Raw genomic sequence first — 22938 nt, 5'->3', positions numbered from 1 at the left:
TTATGCCATTTAAAATTATCTTTCGAGAGAATGAGGAAACATGGTCTAAAACTGAATCCACCAAAATGTGCTTTTGGTGTTACAGCATGAGAGTTTCTGGGATTTGTCATACACTAGAAGGGGATCGAAGTGGATAGAAACAAGACTAAAGCTATCATGGAAACTAGACCTCCATCGAACAAGAAAGAATTTCAATCTCTCTTAGGTAAAGTAAATTTTCTGAGAAGATTCATATCGAATTTATCTGGCAAAACTAAAGTGTTTTCTCCTCTATTGCGCTTGAAAAAGGAGGAAGAATTTCGATGGGATGAAAAGCACCAGAAAGCATTCGATGAAATCAAAGCTTATTTGGTTCATCCTCCAGTGCTTGCACCACCCTCTAAAGGAAAACAACTGAAGTTGTACATTTCGGCTAGGGATTCGACTGTTGTGGGCATGCTGGCGCAAGATGATGATAATTGCATCGAAAGAGTCATATATTATTTAAGTCGAATGTTAGTAGGAGCTGATAATAGATATACTCCTTTAGAGAAATTATGTTTAAGTCTTTATGTTACTTGTACAAAGTTGAAGTATTATCTTAGGCCTTGTGATGTTGTAATATTTTGTCGAAGTAATGTTATTAAGTATATGTTGTGTAAACCTGTCTTACATTCTCAAATTGGCAAATGGGCACTCGCGTTAACTGAGTATTCATTAACTTTCGAGCCTTTAAAAGCAACAAAGGGTCAAGTAATTGCAGATTTTCTCGCAGATCATTCAGAATTAACTAAAGAAATCAATCACTTAACCAACAAACCTTGGAAATTATTTTTCGATGGCTCGAAACATGAACTAGGCACCGGGATAGGTTTGCTAATCATTTCTCCTGAAGGAATTCCAACTAAGTTGTCATAAAAAACGAACAGAGGATACTCGAATAATGAAACCGAATATCAAGCGCTCATTACTGGACTCGAGATCCTTAAAGAGTTTGGTGCTAAAAATGTGGTAATTCGAGAAGATTCACAACTCGTCATTAAACAGCTAACTCAGGAATATAAATGTTTGAATGAAAAATTAATTGAATTCAAAACTCGAGCTGTTCAGTTACTAAATATATTTGATGAAGTTGAATTACAACATGTTTCTCGACACGCAAATACAATTGCAAATGAGTTGGCTCAGGTAGCATCAGGTTACAAAGTGAGTAAGGGATGCCTCGAATTCCTAATTCATACAGAAAATGAATTATGTCATCTAGAGAGTTTAAGTGTCATCTCATCGAGTCAGCAACAAGATTGGAGAAAAAAATTGGTTGAGTATTTGCAAAATCCAAATTTCAAAGTCGAAAGAAAAATTAAACTCCAAGCCCTCAATTATGTCTTGCTAAATAATGAATTATACAAAAGAGGTTTCGACATAGTTCTGTTCAAATGCCTCGGGAGCCATGAAAGTTATATAGCTATGGTAGAAGTACATGAAGGTATCTGTGGAGCACATCAAGCAGGTGAAAAGATGAAGTGGACCTTGTCGAGAAAAGGTTTCTATTGGCCAACCATGATTAAAGATTTCATCAAATTCGCAAAAAGCTGTGAGGAATGTCAAAGGCATGGACAAATACAAAGGGTACCAGCAAGCGAGTTACATTCGATTATTAAACCTTGGCCATTTCGAGGCTGGACAATTGATATAATAGGGCAAATTCATCCACCCTCTTCAAAAAATCATAAATATATATTGGTTGCCATAAATTATTTCACAAAATGGGTTGAGGCAATTCCTTTGAAGGAGGTTGAGCAAAAAGACATAATTGATTTTGTCGAAGATCATATTATAACAAGGTTTGGAATTCCCCAAACAATTACCACTGATCAAGGCACAATATTTACAGGTCAAAAGGTTGCTCAATATGCTGAATCACGGGGAATTAAGTTGATAACTTCGACACCATACTATGCACAAGCAAATGGACAAGTAGAGGCTGCTAACAAACTTATTATCAGTTTGATTAAGAAGCATATCTCGAGCAAGCCTCGAAATTGGCACGAAACACTTGTTCAAATTTTATGGGCTTATAGAAATTCTCCTAGAGATGCCACAAAGACTACTCCATATAAACTGGTGTATGGGCATGAGGCTATTCTTCCTATAGATATTAATTTACAATCAATTCATATACAGAAACAGAACGATTTGTCCATCGAGGATTATTGGAATTTAATGTATGACGAATTAATATCTTTGGAGGACGAAAGGTTGTTGGCATTACAAAATATGGTTCAACAAAAGGAAAGAATCGAGAAAACATATAATAAGAAAGTCAAAGCACGTCATTTTCGAGTTGGGGACTTAGTGTTAAAAGTGATCCTTCCCATGGATCAGAAATCTCGACGTTTAGGAAAGTGGTATTATAATTGGGAAGGCCCCTTTACAATCGAGGAGATGTAGAACACGAAAATCCTAACTCACATAATGTAGTTGCTGTGACCAGGGGGGCAACATCACCCCTTGTATTACTCGAAAATGTGGCTAGGCAAACCAATGTGTCTCAAGAACTCGTAAATGCCACTAGAGAAGGAGTGACATCCAAAGATCTGACACGTTACTATACTAGACATGGTATAATTATAATATAACGGAAAATATAAATATCTATTAGTCTAGAGTTGTTATGCAAACTGTACCTATATATTCATATAATAATTATATGTATATGATACATTTCTTATAAATTTTAATTTAAAAATATAAATTCTCTTATAAGATCATAATAAACCCTATATATATAGTCATCAAATAAAATAAGTATTAAAAATATAAAATTATAATATTACTCAACAAAACAAATATGATATTTCTATTTTGACATGCGAATCACAAAACACGTCCTTCAACCTAATCTTAATTTTTACTCATATTAAATATGATCGTAAAAATTCAATATAGGAAAACGTAAGGGTAAACTTGTAAAAAAAAGTCATATCATCAAATATAAGAAGCAATCAACTTCAAACAACATGCAGAATCTTATCAACAAATAAACTTTACAACTTAAAAGTATAATAACAACTTTCACAACTTAAATAAAGCAATTTATCAACTTTAAACAGCTTAACAACTTAAACAATTTATGCATCATTATTCATTTTCAACTTTAAAGATCTCCTACAATATGTAATGAGCAATTTAAATGACTTGACTCTATCGAACAATAATAGTTGACATGGTGACCAAAATGTAATTTATTTTGGTTTCTCAAGTTTTATTATTTACACTAGGAAAGTCCAATAATATTATTAAAAATATAACACTTGGATATAAACCCACCACACCATTAGCATGCATTATCTAAGTCTATTTGAAATTAGTTTGTCAACTAACTTCTAAATATTTGGAATCAACAAAAATAGGAAAGAAAAATGAAATAAGTTTTTCTAAGTTAAAATTAAACTAATATATAGAGTTCTCTCTTGTTAACTTTTTCAAAGCATAAGTTAATTTTAATTTATTAAAGAAATTATTTTATTTTTTATTTCTATTTTTAAAAGTATTTATAGAGAAACTTATCTAAATAAAGTCTTAATCTATATAAAATAAATGAATTTCAATTTTAGTTCCTTAAAATAAATTATTTATTTTTATCATCTAAAATTTGGATTCATTTTTTTTGGTCTTGTAAAATAAGTATATTTTAGTTTTTATCTAATGTGAAATTTTTTCTTTAATTTTTAGCCCTAAAAAATCTAAATTTATTATTTTTTATCTTAATATTTATTTAAAATTAAATAAATAACATTTATTTTAAAAATTTATATAAAAAAATATGACTATCATATGTTGATATGATGTCACATGGTCTTCTAATATAATCACTTATTCTTTCAATAAATACATAAATAGTTAACGACCAGGATAGATCTTCTAAAAAACCAAATATATATATTAGCTTTTGTTAAAATTATCTAAAATTAAGGAGGTAATTCATAATGGGCAAATACATCTTATTATTTGAAAATAGAAATATCATATATGTATATGAGGTTTTAAATAAGTAATGATTTTGTTCATTGCTTATTTGTATTACCTTTAAGATGTAGTGGGGTTTATAGGTGTCATAAACATGATGAATTAACTTTGATTGATTTGTAAATTTTAATTGCAGAAATTGTTCATCTTTTATTAGTAATTTTTTTTAATATTTTGAAATTAAACTATTAATCTCGAGCATGAAACTCTATAAATATTTTTTTTTATATAATTATTTTCTTAGATGATTACATGATTACAATGTGGAGCATTTGGTATAGAATAATTTTTTTTCGTGTATGAGAATCATAAATCTTGAAAATTATGATTCCCAATGATCATGATTTCTAGGAACCATAAAAATATATTTAGTTGTTCATAAATATTTTTCAGAATATTTTTAAATATTACTTGATAATACAATATTTTTACTATATTAAATAAGTAAAATAAATGTAACATAATGTTCTTACTACGTTAAAACTCTATTTTTACTGTAGAAAGTTAGTTTCTTACCTTTTTATAGAAATAATTTAGTGAAAGTTTATACAAAAATCATTTGCACGAAACAATGTTTTTAAGAATGTTATTTTTAAAATAAGTTTATGAAAAAGTAAAATTTTAATACCAAACATCACCTAAATCTTTCGATTTTTCTCTAGGAATATATATATATATATATATATATATATATATATATATTATTTATAAGTTAATTTCAGTAAAAATAAATTATAATATTTTTAATTTTAATTTCTTAATCATTATTATTGAAGATTGTAAAAATATTTATTATTATTGGATAAAAATAAAAATAACATTTTAATTGAAATTAATCTCCACTCATTTTCATTTGTTATTTGTTACTACTACTTTTATATGGATAATTTTGTGTCAATACTACACCGTAAGTGTTTACTTTTTTTTCTTTTTGTTAACTAATTAAGTTTTTTACTTTTGATAAAATCAAAATACCTATCACTATTTTTAAATATTAATAATATTTATTTCACATTATATATTCCATTAATTAAATATTTTTATAATATATTTTCTTCTACATATTTCAAACTCATTTTTTATATTTTTACCAAACAAAAAACTCATTTTTTATATGCCTTTTATTTCGTTATTTTATAGGAAGAATTGTACAATCTAACTTAAACCTTCCAATTTTTGTTGTAGATTTTTCATGTAAATTTGTTTTTATAAATTTTGTGATTTCTGTTGCTATTTTTTTTCTATTTTAAATTTTGCTATTATTTTGAAAAAAAAAACACATTATTTCCTTAGTTCGTATACAAATTTTTGTTTTATGTATAAAACAAAATTTAGTGTATCTTGCATATTATTTTTAAAAAATATTTTGCGGATAAATTCTCTATTTTCTTTTAAATATAAAGAGTGTTATTAATAAAGTAGAATATATAATTAATATCATAAAATTAATTAATATTTGAATAATATATTTAAACTCTTAACATACCCATACAAAATTATATAAAAAATAATCACATTAATTTATATATTAATTATGATCTTAATTATTTTGGTAGATTAAATATATTTATTCCAAATTGTAGAAAATAAAATATATTTTTTTCAGAAAATAAAATAAAATATATTAATTTTACATTGAGTAATTATTTAAGCCATTTTAAAATAAAAATGAAGTCATTTTATGACCTCTTCAACTAAAATAGTCTTGGTAACACTGAAAAGTCAATAGACAATTTTGGCGGGAAAAAACTAGAAAGTAAGGCACGTGATAAACAACATTAACCCCGAAATATAGGCACGTTCTCACCGCGCAACTCTCCATTAAATACTCTGCATCCCAACTGTCACTCCCTTTTTTCCTCTCTCTCTTCTAAACACTTTTTAAACTTCAACTTTTTACTTTTTATTTTAACTAATAAAAAATTTCCAAAAATATATCCATGACAATATACAGAATAATATTATTTTTTCCACTTTTTACTATTATATTATATTTTTATTTTTTACTCATATATATTTAAAGATCAAAATAAAAAATATATTTTAGACAATAAAGATGAATATATTAGAAGCAACATGTTAAAACGATTCTTAAAAATACTTTCACAAAATACATTCGATCGTATTGAATATATAGAGATATATTTAATTAAAAATAATATAATGACAATTAAGAGATTATATAAAAATTTTCTGCTTTTCCTTGTCTGAATCATTGTTTGAACTTTGAAGGTCCCTTTTCCTATTTTTCTTTCTACTCTGACCCTTATCCAAATCATTGGGATAGGTTCACGCGAAACATAACAAGAACTTATTTTCAGGCACAGTCAGTGAAATTTGAAACTACAAGATCGCATGGTCTCTTGAGTTTGTTTAGATGTCAACAATAGAAAAGATAAAAAAAAATTTAAAAAATTATTACTTTTATTTTAAGTTCTTCCTTCTTTATTTGTAAATGTACATTAAAATTTCTAAAAACACTCTCAATTTTATCTAAACATAGCTCAAGTGGCCTTGGCCAAAATGTCTCTTTCCCCGACTAATTTTAAAATTGATTATGTACTATTATAATTTTATATTTAAATGTTTATTCAAAAAATAAGTTTAATAATGAAATCAAAATGCAAAATTGGGCTTTGAATTTTTTTTTTTTGCTGTATACCACATGTACATTCTATTGAAAATAATCATGTTCAAATAAAAGAAAAAATAGAAAATGAGAGTTACTTAATAATAAAATATTATTTTCATATATTGCATGTGACTTTAAGTTACTTAAATTAAAGAAAGTTGTTTATGTAAACAACTTTTCCTTGAGAGTTGCTTAGAATTTGTGTTAACAAAGTAAGAGGATATGAAATATCGAAGAAAAAAGAAATATATTTATGAGTTAAACAATTTCTAGATAAAAACTAGTAATTGAAGTAAAAGTAAATAAATTGTTTAAAATTGAGATAACATGAATGACCTCACTTTAAGAAACAAAATAGATAACTTATTTGATTACCGTTGTTGTAAATGACAAAATTTCCCTTCTAAATATTTAAGGAAACTATGTATCATGTAACCAAGTTTTGAATACAACACTAGCGTAAGTTGAAGCCAGAAGAACCCATACCGTGGATGGTGTTGAATCATTTGATAGTGTATGTTTGGTTATGTATTTCTTAACTTGTAGATGCGTATTACATGTGAAAACACAAAGCTCATAAATAGTTGGTTATGTTATAGTCTTATAGACGTGAATAATACACAGAAATTGAATGTAAAGGCAAAGAAGGCAATAATTTGCACATGCATGGACATGTTAGATTTAGAATAAATTATAGAAGCAAGTCAAAGAGGCGAACCATGTATGTCCCTCCCCAATACACAATACCTAAATCTAGCGGAACAAGAATAAATAATGTTATACTATAGAAATGGAAACAATAAGGAGTCATCATCATGAACATGAACATAAAGCAACAAAAACTTACAAGCACTACTTCCAACATCCACAAAGCAGAGGCTGAAAATGAACCACCCACCCACACTCTCACTCTCAGCACCCCACTTCACACAACCAATTCAACAACAAATAAACAAAACATTCATTTTACAACTTAAGCCTAATTAAAAATTAACAAAAAAAAAATTACACTAAGATGTAACAAAATTATTATAATGTTAATTAATTACTAATTGGTTACTTGGGTGATCCTCTCCCTATCATTTCCTTGTACCTCATGATGGAATCGAGCCTCTGGAGTTTGAGCTGCTGCTTGAACCTGTTGATGAAGTCGTCGGCCTTGGCGTCGACCTCGTGGTCGTCGACGGCGGCGCCGGTCTCTCTCACGGTGGCCGGACGGCGAGTCTCGACGATGTCCTCCTCCTTGAAGTGCGAGAACGCGGACTTGCTGCTGGCGGACTTCTTCATCTTCCGCGGCAGCTTCACCGGAACCTCGCCGGACGCCGGCTTGGTGTCGGAGTGGGTCCGGGAGAAATGACCCTCTTGCCCCTGCTGCAGCTTGCTGTAAATCTCGTCCAGCGAAGAACCCGAACCCTGTTCTTGCTCGGGGGCATAATCGTAATTGCGGTCGTCGACCACGTAGACATCGTCCTCTTCTTTGTCGTCGTCGTCGTCGTCGTCGGCGTCGGTTTGGGGGGGTTGATGTTGTTGGGGCACGTGCGGGTTGTGGTCGGGCACGTGCGGGGGGAGTTTGTTTGTGGGGGGTTCGGTGGGGAAGTAGGTGTAGAGGTTGATGGACTTGAGTCTTTGGAGGAGGGAGGGGGATCTGGGGAGTTGAAAGTTTTCATTTTGATGGGATTGGGGGAAATGGGTGGTGTTGTAAGGGTTTAGGGGTGTGTGGGGAGAAGGGTAGAAGTTGATGGATTTGAGTCTTTGCAAGATGGAAGGGGATCTAGGAAGGTCATTATGATGATGATGATGATGATGATGATGATGAGGGTGTTGTGGGTGATGGCGTTTGTGGGAGTTGGCAAGGTTTGAGATGATGAAGATGGTTCCAATGACTAGTTGGAGGAGGAGGAAGAAGACTGTGGGGGTGAACCAGCTGTAGAGGGTGGCCAAGAATGTGGGGGTGGCTGAGACCGAGTCTTGAAGCATGGTGTTGGTGTTGGTGTTGGTGTTGGTGTTGGTGTGTTGTGGGTGTTTTGATATTTATGAGGGCTCAGGGCTTGGGGGAGAGAGAGGGTGGGTTGATTGATAATTGAGGGGGTTAATAGTTAATGGAGGGTATGGGGGTGGATTTTGGGGGTTTTAATGGAGGGAGAGATTCGCATCTCGAGAAACACGTGGTGCCATATGATGGGTCTGCTGCTAAGGGACAAAGTTGGAGGTAGATTTCTGTAACCTCTTCTTGGATTTTCGGATACTCATTTCACCCTTGACTTCATTTAAGAGACCTACCAATTCAATTTCAACCTATATCATGTAGGATCATGGATCATGGATCATGGATCGCGGATCATCCAATGCCCATTGCTCTCTCCCTCTCTTGTTTTACCACATTACACAACCTCATTTGTAGTATTGTGATAATTGTTAATTTAATGAATTTTTATATATAATAAAAATTAAACACTACCTTTTTATTATATAAATTATTCTCAAAATGTATCACCATAAAATGTTCAACTACTATATTAGTTTATTGAATTTTGTGTGTTTTTTTATAAAAAAAAATAGATTATACATAGAAAGTGTATGATAAGTTGATTAATTTTTATAATAAATAACTAAAAAATATCATACTAGCAATGATTGATTGACAATTTAAAAGTCTTTTATAGTCAATGTTTAATCATTAATTCTTCTTCTTATTATTATTGATGTCTTTTGAAAAATATATTTGAAGTTGAAGGAAAGTATGAGTGACTTTTAGTAATTATGGAGATAGAATGAGATTAAAAAATGTCTATTACAAAACTATTCCATATATATATATATATATATATATATATATGAGGGGTTATAATTATATCGATGTAATTTTTACCAAGTATTACACTGCTTAATAATTTTATATTAATTGTAAATTTTATAAATCCAACCATTAGATTGAAATTTTATATCACTATATACGTGTACATCAAATTTTGTTAAAATTGAACAATAACTTGAAAGTAATCAAAATGTTCATATTTTAGTATATTTTGAAATGAATATATTACGTCAATTTTGTTTTATAAAGCTTTATATATGATTTAAATGATATCAAATCATCTTAGATTAATATAAAGTTTTATATATGATTTAAATGATATAAATTTTCAATCTAACGGTTGAATTTATAAAATTCACAATTAATATAAAGTTATTGAATTGTGTAATACTTAGTAAAAGTTATACCAGTGTAATTATAACTCCTATATATATATATATATATATATATATATATATATATATATATTATTAGTAAAATATTTATTAGAGTAATGAGTCATTCATGTTAATGATGCTTTTCTTTTCATTATATTTTTTATCAATAAAAATTTACAATGATGATAATAAAATTTAAATTTTAAAAATATCATATATATTATTCTAATTATTACTATTAAATCAATTTTAGTAATAAAAAAAAGTTCTAACTCTAGTAACTCCTATATATATATATATTTTCATTTACTTATAAAACTTGAAATGAAAATTTCATTTAACAAGTTGGATTTCGATTTCGTTCTCCGTGTGAACATGTTAGATGTGTGTTGGTGTGGTGTGTTTACTTGTTGAAGGATTTGGTTATTGAATTTTTGTTAACTTTTGGGGCGTTGGACACGACAATAAAAATATAACACTTGCTAAAAACATTACAGTAAAATATTATTTTCCTTGTCTCTCTTCGCTTATCCATATGGCTGGTTCGGAGAAATGTTAAAGACAATTTTTAAATACTTTTTTCATATCTTTTATTTTATTTATTATAAAAATCATAAAAATGAGTGAAATTTATATTTTATTTAATGAATCTTTTATAGTTTTACAGTTCTTAAGAAAATTTAATTAATAAAAATAGTATATCTACTCCCCATTGCGTACTGTTTTCATTCATTAAATTGCATTTAATGCTTTACATAAAAGTCAATGCATTATTGCCTATACACCTTTGTATCGTTTGACAAAATACAGCAAATTAAGTAGGATCGTACCCAATTACTCTCTTCACAGAAAATGTTTAAAAGCACATTAAAATATATACTTGCAATATTATGTAAACGTATATGAAAGAGTTGAAAGAGTTGATTGTATTATGTTAATGTTAATTAGCTGGGCAATTGTATTAGTTAATTAAAATTGTTACTTCTGATCAGTTTGTTGGGAATGTTTGTTGGTTATCAACTACCTCTCAAATAAACTCTATAAATAATGTTTATTCATACTTATATTTGCATTTTTTTTCATTCAATTAATATAATGACATACTTTCATGGAAATTTCTATTGATGTTTCACCTTACTAAATCGAGAAAAAAAGCTAGTATTTTAATATTTGCATAAATATATTAATTATATATAATTAAAATTTATAATAAATTATATATATAAATAAATATTATATTTAAATAAATATTATATACACATAAATCCACATATATTCAAGCTCCAGCTAACATCACACCTTAACAATTTCATTTCATTGAGCTTTTAAAATCAAAATCAACCTCTCCTTAAACCCTTGACCAAAGTCATTTTCACTACTACAAGATACACATTTTACATCGGTTTCCTAAAGTCATCTACATCGGTTCTAAAACCGATGTAGAATAGAGTGACGTAAAAAATGTATACATTTTTACATCGGTTCTGAAAAACCGATGTAGATTTATGCTTAAATTTACATCGGTTCTACAGAGAACCGATGTAGATTTAAGCATAAATCTACATCGGTTCTCAAGAGAACCGATGTAAATTGCAATTTTTTTTAAAAAAAAAATAATGCTTATTTTTGGAAGATGGAAGCTATTGCACAAAATTTGCCACAAATAACGATGGTAATTTTAGTAGTGGTGCTATTTTAATCTTTTCCACAATTATAAGTCTAACAATTACAAATACTTTAAATATCATCAAACTCTCTAACATGCTCTTCTTAATACACTTTCTCTTATTGGTTATAATTTATTTAAAATTACAAAATCAAAAGAGTCATTAAATAGGGGGTATGGGATGCACCAGATTTTTGTGTTTTCCGATAAATTCCAACCATTAAAGAAAGCATGTTCAAAAGAGAGCGTCAGAGGATGTATTTCTAGCATTTCTCAATACTTTAAATATCATCAAACAAAAATGCAATTTCGCATGTATGTCAAAGTGGTAGGTGGGCCACACAATAATTGATGACCAGAACAATGTTAACCATAATTCAAAGCGCAATAAATAATACAAATAAATCTCAAACTGTTAACTCCATCAGTTTATAAAGAATCAACAAGAAAGGTAATATGTTAAATTAAAAATAGCAAGGGTGAGAATATTACTTATAGTTTACATCTCACCTGGCTCTCTAGTATGGGAAGTATGACTAAAAGAGGGACAACGGCTAAGTCCTGGAATAGCAAGCAGAAAAGGAACAAAGATAATAATGTCAAAGCTTTACTTCACTGACATCTTATTTATCAATCTACTATAGTATATCAGAAGATATAAACAGGTAAACTCATACAAAATGAGTTCTAAAATTCACATTTTTTTTTGTGATAAAAAATAACATGGAAATTTGACTATAACCAAGCAAGAGTGTAAGACAAAAACCTGCAAAAGAAGTATTCCAAGAGTTGCTGAACCAAATCTTATGGGAAGTTCACCTTTCTCTGCAAGAAGCTAAAAATATATATATATGGCTGATAAGTTGCATTATCCATATTCGTGTCACATATCACAATGGATTCATGTATGGGAACACCTAAAACCATTAATATAAAACAAACAAACTTATTTTGACCATGATTTATTTTCAATGTAATAAACAAGATAAAGTAATAGCACATAGGGCTGGAGAAAGAAGTTTACAAACAAGAGATTGCAAACTAGAAGCAAAAGGAGCAACATGATGTGCAGAGCAAGAGGAGAAAAATGATTTAGTCACTAACTAGTACTACTAAATCATATTATCTCATAAAAAAGTCAGTGGGATCCATAATAAAATCACAGGATTGTAGGAGGGAAGGAAGGGTGCAAAAAATTCCAGCTATCAAAATTAGCTATATTTTATCATATTAACTACAAAAAATAACAACCACTAGCATTTCCAATAAGACTTTTCTCCAAAACATACGTGCTATGTCAGAAAATAAATGCCTTCATAAATATTTTAAAAAAGCATGAAGGTGTTGGTTAGCATCAATCTAAACAAATTAAAACTCTTCAGCCTTTCCTCAGATCAGTCAATAGTCATGAAACTAAATTTATTTTTGTTAGTCACATGCATTTTTTTTATGCAAATACAGGTACATGATGGAATCTTTGGGCAATTTGTTCTTTCATGTATGAAATCTGTGCAACATAGAAAATGAGACAATTATAAAGCTCCTGAATCCCGATAAAGTGCCCAATTACTCAAGACTTTACCCACTACATGCAACCTTAAATAATTTACCTTATAAGTATAAACTTGCATCGGTAAAGCTCCTTATAATTTTTATCTTACTAGTTTCTCTAAAATCTTATTTTTAATTATGTATAAACTAGTTTAAATTTATGAAGAGCTTGTTCAATATTTCTTTCTACTTTTTCCTCCTGGAAGTACTTGAAGAAGTTTACCCAAATAGTCCCTTTGAATATAAACTAAACTCAAGGACTTTACTTACTTCATCTCCAGGGGAGCAAACTGCAAGCACTGCCTGAACAAGACTCTGTTTAGCTCCATTACTAACCACAACCTGGTCTGGAGTATAAGTAATTCCATTCTCCTCTGCAACACCAAGTCAAAAATCAAAACTAACATCTCTTATGATCATCCAAACGAAGAATACAACAGAATCAAATTGAAACAAACCTTTGAGCTTCCTACAAATGGCTTGGCACAATTCCCTGGTTCCGGCATTGTGTGTATACCTAGTGTAACCTTCGCAAATTGATTTAATCCCAGCCTATAGAGAGGCAATTTGACGATCAAAGAAAACAACAGAGAGTTAAGAAGGAAAAGGGGGGAATGCAGAGGGAAAACCTCGGCTATGGGAGCAGGGGTGTCAAAATCGAGCTTGCCGGCGGCGAGGCGAATGACGGGAACGTCGGCCTGGACGAGAGCGGTGGCGAGGTCGCTGATGGCAACGGTTTTGAAAGGCTTGACGGCAGAAACCAAATCATTTGGTGAAGTCTTCTTACAGAGCCATGAGCCTCCTATCCGCAGCTTCCTCAACCGAAGCAAGCTCGCTGCGCGTGATGAATCTCCAAAGTCTTCTTATAGAGCTCCTCCGCTTTATCAAACTGCATCGCTTGCACATTCGCCTCCGCCAAGCACCTATAAAACACAGCACCGATTCAGACCCTAAATTATGGAATTACAACAAGAACAATACCTAGATGCAGCGTCGGGGACTTGTATGGCGCGTTCGAGGACGGGGATGGCTTCTTCGAAGCGGGAGAGACCAAATCATTTGGTCCATTTGTTCCCCTCCCTCCACGCGGTGGTCTCTATTGGAGGCGAACATGAATATCGGAAGAGTTTGGGTGTGGTTGGAGGCTGACAGAGTGGGAAGAGTTTGGGTGATTGTTGGCGGCTGGGAACGTTGATGATGAGTCTTGGAGGGGAAGAAAATTAGGGTTCATTTCTACATCGGTTATAAAGAAAACCGATGTAGAATAACTCTCAGATTTCATTTTTACATCGTTTCTCCTCCGAACCGATGTAAATCTGTTTGTTTTTTTTACTTATTTACAAGTTTGCCACCGCGTTTATGATTTACATCGGTTCTTCTAGAACCGATGTAAATATGGCGATGTAAAATAATATTTTTGTAGTAGTGTTTATTCCCCCATCAAAAACTATTCTTCTTCCAATTATGTCAGCCACTGAGATAGAAACCAAATTAAAGACATAAATTTACTTGATATATATTCAAGCTTACTCTGATATGCTTTGATTTAATAACAAGTTTAATAATACTTGTTAGGATAAACTTTTATATGTTATGATACTATGTTAAAATGTGGATTACGAGTTTAAATCAACATTATAAAATTAGCTTGTAATATGAAGATTGTCTTTACGTATATACTTTTTAATTATCTTATCTCTAGTTGATGTGATACTTGAGTTTTTCTTAATACATCTCCTCAAGTACAACATTATTGAGCTTGGTATGTGGATAAATGATAAATGGTCCTTTTAGACTTGGATTTTTCACAATATACCTCCTTACACTCATCACTATGAGCTTGGTGCATGTATCAATGGTGGGTAATTCTTTTAGAGTGGATTTAGATAAGTTTGACACCATCTTAGAATAGTAACTTATGAACCTAACTCAATTCTACAAAATTGAATTATAAGGTGAGGGTTGTCCCCCATTTATATACTATTTAATTGTCTTATATCTAATCAACGTGAGACTTGAGTTTTTCTTAATATACCCCTTAAGTCCAACACTCTTGATACACCCCCTTATGCCTAACACTATAGGCTTGATATGTTTATCAATGATGATTGACCCTTTTATAATGGATCTAGGTAGCCTTGATACCATATTAAAAAAAAGTTACTTTGAACTTAACTCAATAATACAAAACTGACTTGTAAGGTGAGAGTTGCATCTCATTTATATACACTTTGTTGTCTTTATCACTAGTCGATGTGGGATCTCCAACTTTCCCCTCTCTCTCTCTCTCAAAAAATAAATTAATTAATTAATTAAATATATATATATATATATATACACACACACATATAGATAGATAAATAGATAGATCAAGTTTAATTTTTTTAAAAATTTAAATTTGTATGATACTTTGTTATATAAATTCAAATCAACATATAAAATACTTTTAGGATTACTCGTCAAACTGAATAATAGAAACAAAATATCAAATAATTTTCAATTTTTAAAAAAAAATTGTGACTTAATCTATATATTAAAAACTTTTAATTTAACAATTGTATTAGTGAAATTTGATATAGAATATGAGTTATTGAGTGAAGTAAGTCTACCAAGTAATTAAGTAGATTTCTCCTCTCTCTCTCTCTATATATATATATATATTAAAATAAATGTACAAAATGGTCAAGGATCCAATATGTGATAGAAAATAATAAAACATGTAAAGTATAATAGTTATAGATTCAAATTACAATATGTTTATATGACAATATATAATTGGAAATTTCATATTATTGACCTAATTCCATTAGAGTCACTTTAGAGAGAAAAGTAAATGATCCTGAGTTGAGAGCTTTCTACCCACTTTCTAAGGATTTGAATAAATATAGTAGCCTAATGGAATAGTCGATATATAATTTCTTGACAAAGGCAAAAACCTCTCAATAGGCTACTCATAATAAATGACCCAACCTTTCATCATAAAACCTATCTACTAAAATTCTATAATAGTTATAATTGAAACATAATTATTAATTAATTATAATTGAATAATATTTTAATTATTTAATAATAATATACTTATAAATGAAATAATCTAAATTTCTCCCACTTGGATAATATTAATCAATTATTAAAATATTGTAATCATTGAAACAAAATGACAATTACTATGAAAACATGTCAATCAACAATATATAAGAACCATAAGCTTTAACATAACAAAAAATAATATCCAATAGAGATACAATCATACATGTTAAATACTCAATTCTTATAATATGGAATAACATAATTTAAGAAAAATTATGCACTTTAACAATGATCTAAACATCTGAAAATTTTATAAGAGATATCTTATTAAAATGACAAAAATATCTCTTATTAATGGAAATACATAAATTTTGGCTCCCACTAACCCAACACATAAAAAATCTTAACTACACCATATGAGCTACATGTTTCTAAAAAGCTCCAACAGTTAAGGCTTTGATTAGTAAATTTGCTAACATATTCTCTAATGAAAGATGTTATATCTATATCTAAGTTTGAAAATTTAGAATTTTCTCTCTAACAAACAAATATTTAACATCAAAGTGCTTTGTATGAGAAGAACTCTTATTTTGAGAAAAATGCAAAACAACAACATTATCACAGTATATCACAAGTGGCCTAGAAGTACTTTCAATAATGAAGGTCAGAAATCAAATTTTTAAGCCACATGGCTTGATGAGTAGCCTCATAACAAGCAACACACTTTGCTTCCATGGTAAAAGTAGTTGTAAGGATTTGTTTAATACTCTTCCAAGAAATAACTCCTTCCATCATCATAAAAATAAAATACTTTCAATTGTCAGGACAACTTGCAAAATTAGAATCAAAATAACCAGTGACCTAAAGTTGATTAGATTTCTTATAGGTCAATATATGATCATTAGTTCCATGTAAATATCTCATGACCTCTTAAAATCTTTCCAATCATCCGAACTTTGGTTGCTTAAGTATCTCTCTAAAGTATTAACAACAAAAATAATATTAGGACATGTACAAACTTAAGCATACATCAAACTATTAACAACAAAAACATATGGAACATTTTGCATATCAATAACCTTTATATCTTGTTTAGGACATTGATCTCTTGATAATTTTTCACCTGTTTGAATAGGTGAAGTAACAAGGAGCAATAATTCATGTTAAACCACTTGATAGAAACAAAATGCATCTAAGGGGGTGTATTGGATTAGGATTTTAAAGGACTTTTTTAGTTAAAAAAAATCCTACAGATTTTAAAAGACTTTGCAGGATTTTCATGACTTTTAAGATTTTACAGGATTCTACAAGACTTAAAATCAGGATTTTAATGGATTCTGCAAGAATTTTAAATCAGGATTTTAATGGATTTTGTGAGATTTTCGTGGATTTTTGACATTTGATAAGATTTCAAAAAAAAAATTCATACATTCAAATTTAAAAAGAGTCAAAGACAAAAATAAAAAAAATAATGTCTAGATAAATAATAATAATAATAATAATTCTCCATAATATCTTATCCTCTTAAATAGCATTCACCCACGTATCCATAACTATACTAGTCTTCCAAGCATTAGCGTTTTTTCGTTCTTGCTCCTAGATTTGAATAATAGGCTCAAAAGTATGATCTTCATTAACTGGTAACGTTGAAGATGAAGGTTCATCTACCACTTCAATTGAAAATTCATCATAATGGCATTCTTTGCGTAGAAAGTTATGTAGTGCCCACATACTAACACAAGTTCTACTTATGTCTTAAATAAAAATGGAGGTGTTGACTTAAAAATTGTGAACCTTGATTTAAAAATACCAAATATTCTCTCGATCACATTCCTTAAAAACACATGACAAAGATTGAACAATTCTTTCTCATTTTCAGGATCATTACCATGACTTGCAAAATCTTGTAGATGATATCTTACACCTCGAAATGAAGCTAAAAATTGGCATCGATTAGGAAATCCATAATCCAAAAAAAAATATTTACCTAATTACATATGCAATATATATAATATTAGTATAATAATAATTATTATTATAATAATTATTATTATTTAATGAATAAGCATTTAAATATAGAGAATATATATATATATATATATTTTAGTTATATATTATATGATAATATTTAACGATATTTATAAATGTGAATTATTCTAACAAATATTTTAACAATATTTCCTTTCTTAAAAAATAAGCTAATGAAGGCATAAATCCTAAACCCTAAAAAATTAGATACTGCGATGTCTTATATTAATTTTCTTTTTTTAAAATATAAAAAAGTCCTAATTTCACAATATAAAAATAAAAAGAAAAATTCATAGTAAAAAAAATAAAATAATTGTTGAGTTATAAAAGGAGGAGGGATAAGAGTAACAAACTTAAAGGAAGGAGAGAGATCGCAGTTTTTATGCTGAGAGGGTTCTTCCCCCAACTAAGATGCATTTTCATCTCATTCTACTCACAGAAACCCTAACAAATTCATCTTATATATATATATATATATATATATATATATATATATATATATTTTAGAGATTATGATATCAATTTCATTTTTGTTGCGGGTTGCATCAATTGTCCCATGGCGGAGGCTAGGTGGGCCAAGTCACTGTCGAATCATGGCGCTTGGGCTGCTGTGCTCTTAAGTAAAAAGAGTTGCGCCCTGACTATCAGCTATAGCTTTTGGCCTAGTGGTAAGCGCTCGATCCAACAATTGGTATCAGAGCCAATGTCATGAGTTCGATACCTAGCGGGGAAATTGCTGAGGGGGAGATTGTTGCGGGTTGCATCAATTGTCCCGTGGCGGAGGCTAGGTGGGCCAAGTCACTGTCGAATCATGGCGCTTGGGCTGCTGCGCTCTTAAGTAAAAAGAGTTGCACCCTGACTATCAGCTATAGCTTTTGGCCTAGTGGTAAGCGCTCGATCCAACAGGATGAGATTGTTTTATGAATTTGATATTTATAGATAACACTAGAAATTCCTTCAAAATTCCTCTCACACAACAATCCTTTAAAATCCTTATATTTTTGAATACCAATGGATTGTTTTTAAGTTGTAAAAAATCTCAAATGAATATCAATGAATTTTAATGGACTTTTTAAAAAATCTTGAAAATCCAGATTGAATACCACTGGATTGTTTATAAGTGACATAAAATCCTGATTGAATATTAATGAATTTTTTTACTAAAAAAAAGTCTTTTAAAATTCTACGAAATCCTAAACCAATACACCCCCTAAAACAAATTAGGATTTTGAAAAATATAAACTATAAAATGTATCTATAAAACCAATTCTAATACCAATGGATAGAAAATAATAAAATATATCATGCATAGTAATAGCTATAGATACAAATTACAATGCATTTAAATGACAATATATAATTGAAAATATTATATTATTGACATGAATCCATTAGAGTCAACTTAGAGAGAGAAAAAAATAATATTGAGTTGAAAGCTTTCTACTAGGGATGGCAACGGGGCGGGGCGGGTACGGGTTTCATGATACCCGTCCCCGTTCCCGCGAGCCAAACTCATCCCCGTCCCCGTACCCGTACTCGTCGGGTATGTGATTTTCATCCCCATCCCCGTCCCCGTCAGGTATCGGGTATACCCGTACTCGTCAAAATTTTTATTTTTTATTTTTATTTTAAATATAATATTTTCAAATTATTTTTTTAATTATATTATAATTATAATTAGGATATTTCTTTATCTCATATTATAATAAATAATCACACATAAAAAAATATTAAAATTCTTTAATATAATTAAATTAAAAGTGGGTATTAAATTAAAAATGAGAACGGGGACGGGTACGGGTACGGGTACGGGGCGGGTAAGTACATACCCGTACCTGTACCCGTACCCGATTTAATATATCGGGTATTACCCGTACCCGTACCCGTACCCGGTCAAACCGGGTATTCCCCGTCAAAGTCGGGACGGGTTCAGGTATTACCCGCGGGTACGGATATATTTGCCATCCCTATTTTCTACTCACTTTCTGAGGAATTGAGTCAATATGTATATTAACTTAATGGGATAGTCAATATATATATAATTCCCTAACAGTAGGTAAGATCACTTAATAGGTTACTCACAATAAATGACCTAACCCATCACGAGGTCATTTTCATAATAAAACATGTTTACTAAAATTCTATTACAATTATAATTAATACATAATTGTCAATTAGTTATAAATGAATAATATTTTAATTATTGTTTAATACCAATCTGATTATAATTAAAATAATTTAATAGTCTGAGCTACATTTTTCATGATGTGGATTTGACACCTCCTAAGACTATTAAAATCTTACTTGGTGGGCATACCTCAAGGAAGCCCTTTGATAGTAGAGGCAAAAACTAGAACCTCATGTAAACCTTTATTGACTCTAAGTTTGGCAAGAAGTAAAATCTTGAATCAAATTAAATACTTATTCTAACTTTAGCTTCTTATAAAAAGTGAACAATAATGTTTGATCTGAAAATTTCTACCATGTTATTAGTTTCCTATTCAGTAATCATGAGTGACATCTTCTTTTTTACTTTTTTTAGTATAAAAATAAAATACGCATTTAAAAAAATGAATTAAAAATAATAAAAGTCCTAAAAAAGAGTTTTTGACAGAATACACAAAACATCATTTATGTGTAATTCATTCATGTTGTTTCGTACTAAACAATATTTCTTTGTTAATTCTAAAAAGATAAATATACAAATCATCTGCAATTTCTGCATACGAGTTTGGAAATTTTGAAAGAAAAACAGTGTTCACTAACTTTGCAAGAAACAGCTAAAGTAGGGTCTTATAAAAAAGTGCAAAGAAACTTCTGAAAAAGAAAATCTTGCATTTAAAGATGAAGAAAGTAGATACAATAGTGAGGATGTCTACCCATTTTTATTCTAATTGGTTAGCAGTATGAACGTTATCTGTTTTGATCCAAATTGTTATTTTATTTTTTCCATTCATTATTTAATTAATTGTTCATGATTTTATAAATGTCTGACGTTAGGGCTCAGTTTACAGCTTTTTCATTTGCAGCACATGGTTAGTTGTCATAAAATTAAAATGCAAGTATATATATGTAACTTTTTTCATGTTAGTTGCTTGCGTTGTTATCCTAACACATATCTTAGTCAAATATGGCAGTGCTTATACCTTTAGTTTAATATCATAGCTAGCTTAGCCAAAGAAAGCAACCAAGGAACACCATGCAAGTATATAATATAGTTATCTTCCCCTTTTGAAGGAAGACACATTCAGTTCTTGAAATTTTAGGAATTGAGTGTGAAGGAAAAAATGGACAATATTGCCGACCACACTAAATAATAATCTTGGTTTCTAGAAGCCTAATCTAATACCTACTATTTATACCAATATTATAGTTTAAGTATGTTTGCTAAAGCGAAATCCACCAGGATTTCTAATTACATTCATACAAAAAAGTTATAATTTTTTTTACTGGACTGGTTTCTATAAGAACAATGTGATATATATTGAATTGTAATATTCAAGTTGAAAATCAAACTTTAGTATTTGATTAACAAATTCAAACATTAAATCATTTATACTAAAAACCTTTACATAATGTTGGTTAAAGGGAGTGAAACAAAATCCTTCCTCATCCAATATTGAGAATTTGGAGGGGATGAAAATTATTTAAAAATATTTTGTATAATTAAAAAATACTTATTAATGATATTAAATTTAAAATTATAATGATATACATATGAATTGATATTTTAAATTTCTCCTCTCTCTTTTGAACTAAATAAGAAAAGAACTATTCTCTTTTTCTCTTTCTCGTCTCAATCAAATAAAATTTCTTACTACTCTCTTTTCATCTTTAGAATCTTTTCTCCCTCCTTTAAACTAATTATATCATTTAAACAATAATCTTATTTTATTTTATTTTATTTTTTATATAAAATGTCCCATAATTGCATGAATAGTAACTGAATAGGTAGCTAAGCTAATTACTTTTTTTTTTCTTAATTCGGTAAATGAGATTGTGAATTTTTTTTTCATGTGAGAATATGAATTATCACTCTAAACCATTAAATAAAAATAAAAGATGATTAAAATACTCATTAAAATATATTATGTTCTCTTACTTATCAGATTAATCTTTTAAATTTCTCTTATTCACTCATCTTCTTACAATTGTTGCCATCACCACCAATAATACCACTCTTGTTACAATCACAATTGTCACCATCAATTTAATCATTAAATTAAAAGTTCTTATTATATAGATTATTAAATTTTTTTAACTTGAATCAACATTTTTTAATTAATAAATAAAATCAATAATTTCGTATAATATATCGTTATCATAAAAGAATAATAATTTGAGAAAGGAATGGTAAACAATACATATACAATAATAATAAAAAATAATAATCTGAGAAATAAATAGTAAACAATACATATATTATCAATAATATGAGTAGGACTTGGATAAAGAACAAAAGAATACAAGACATGTCACGAAATAAATCGATTTATGAAGGCATAAACCACATTTTGTAACGGAATGGCCGAGGAAATATTTCAGAATTCATTGTCTAGATGGACCAACCTTGTCTGAACTTCAGCATTTTCATGAGTGTCTCTAATGTTTATACTTCCACCATTCAATTTTATTATTACTCTAACATTTTTTTTAATATATTACAACTAAAGATAAAATACATATATTTTCTTTTAAATATAAGCAAATTTTAACAATTTTTATCTCATTTAATAATACTCTTACTAAAATATATTTTCTTTAATGCATGATTTTTTAGTTATACTAGTTCTTTTATCATTTATAATAAAAATAACTTAAGAAAAGTATT

General features: G+C 29.4%; 1 protein-coding gene across 1 annotated transcript; it reads right to left on the bottom strand.

Annotated features, from left to right (window-relative positions):
• Window positions 1–7394: 7394 nt before the first annotated feature.
• LOC109792382 (uncharacterized) lies at window positions 7395–8744 on the bottom strand. The gene has a single exon (XM_020351793.3). The coding sequence runs from the start codon at window positions 8615–8617 to the stop codon at window positions 7697–7699; it is 921 nt and encodes a 306-aa protein (XP_020207382.2). The 5' UTR covers window positions 8618–8744; the 3' UTR covers window positions 7395–7696.
• Window positions 8745–22938: the final 14194 nt, after the last annotated feature.

The sequence above is a fragment of the Cajanus cajan genome, chromosome 9 (genome assembly GCF_000230855.2).
Source record: "Cajanus cajan strain Asha chromosome 9, NIPB_CcT2T_4, whole genome shotgun sequence".
NCBI lineage: Eukaryota > Viridiplantae > Streptophyta > Magnoliopsida > Fabales > Fabaceae > Cajanus > Cajanus cajan.
The sequence above is the reverse complement of the archived record's forward strand: the minus strand, read 5'-3'. Positions and strand labels throughout refer to the sequence as shown.

Coding starts and splice junctions, on each gene's coding strand:
- LOC109792382 (XM_020351793.3), bottom strand. CDS start 8,617: ATGCTTCAAGACTCGGTCTCAGCCACCCCCACATTCTTGGCCACCCTC.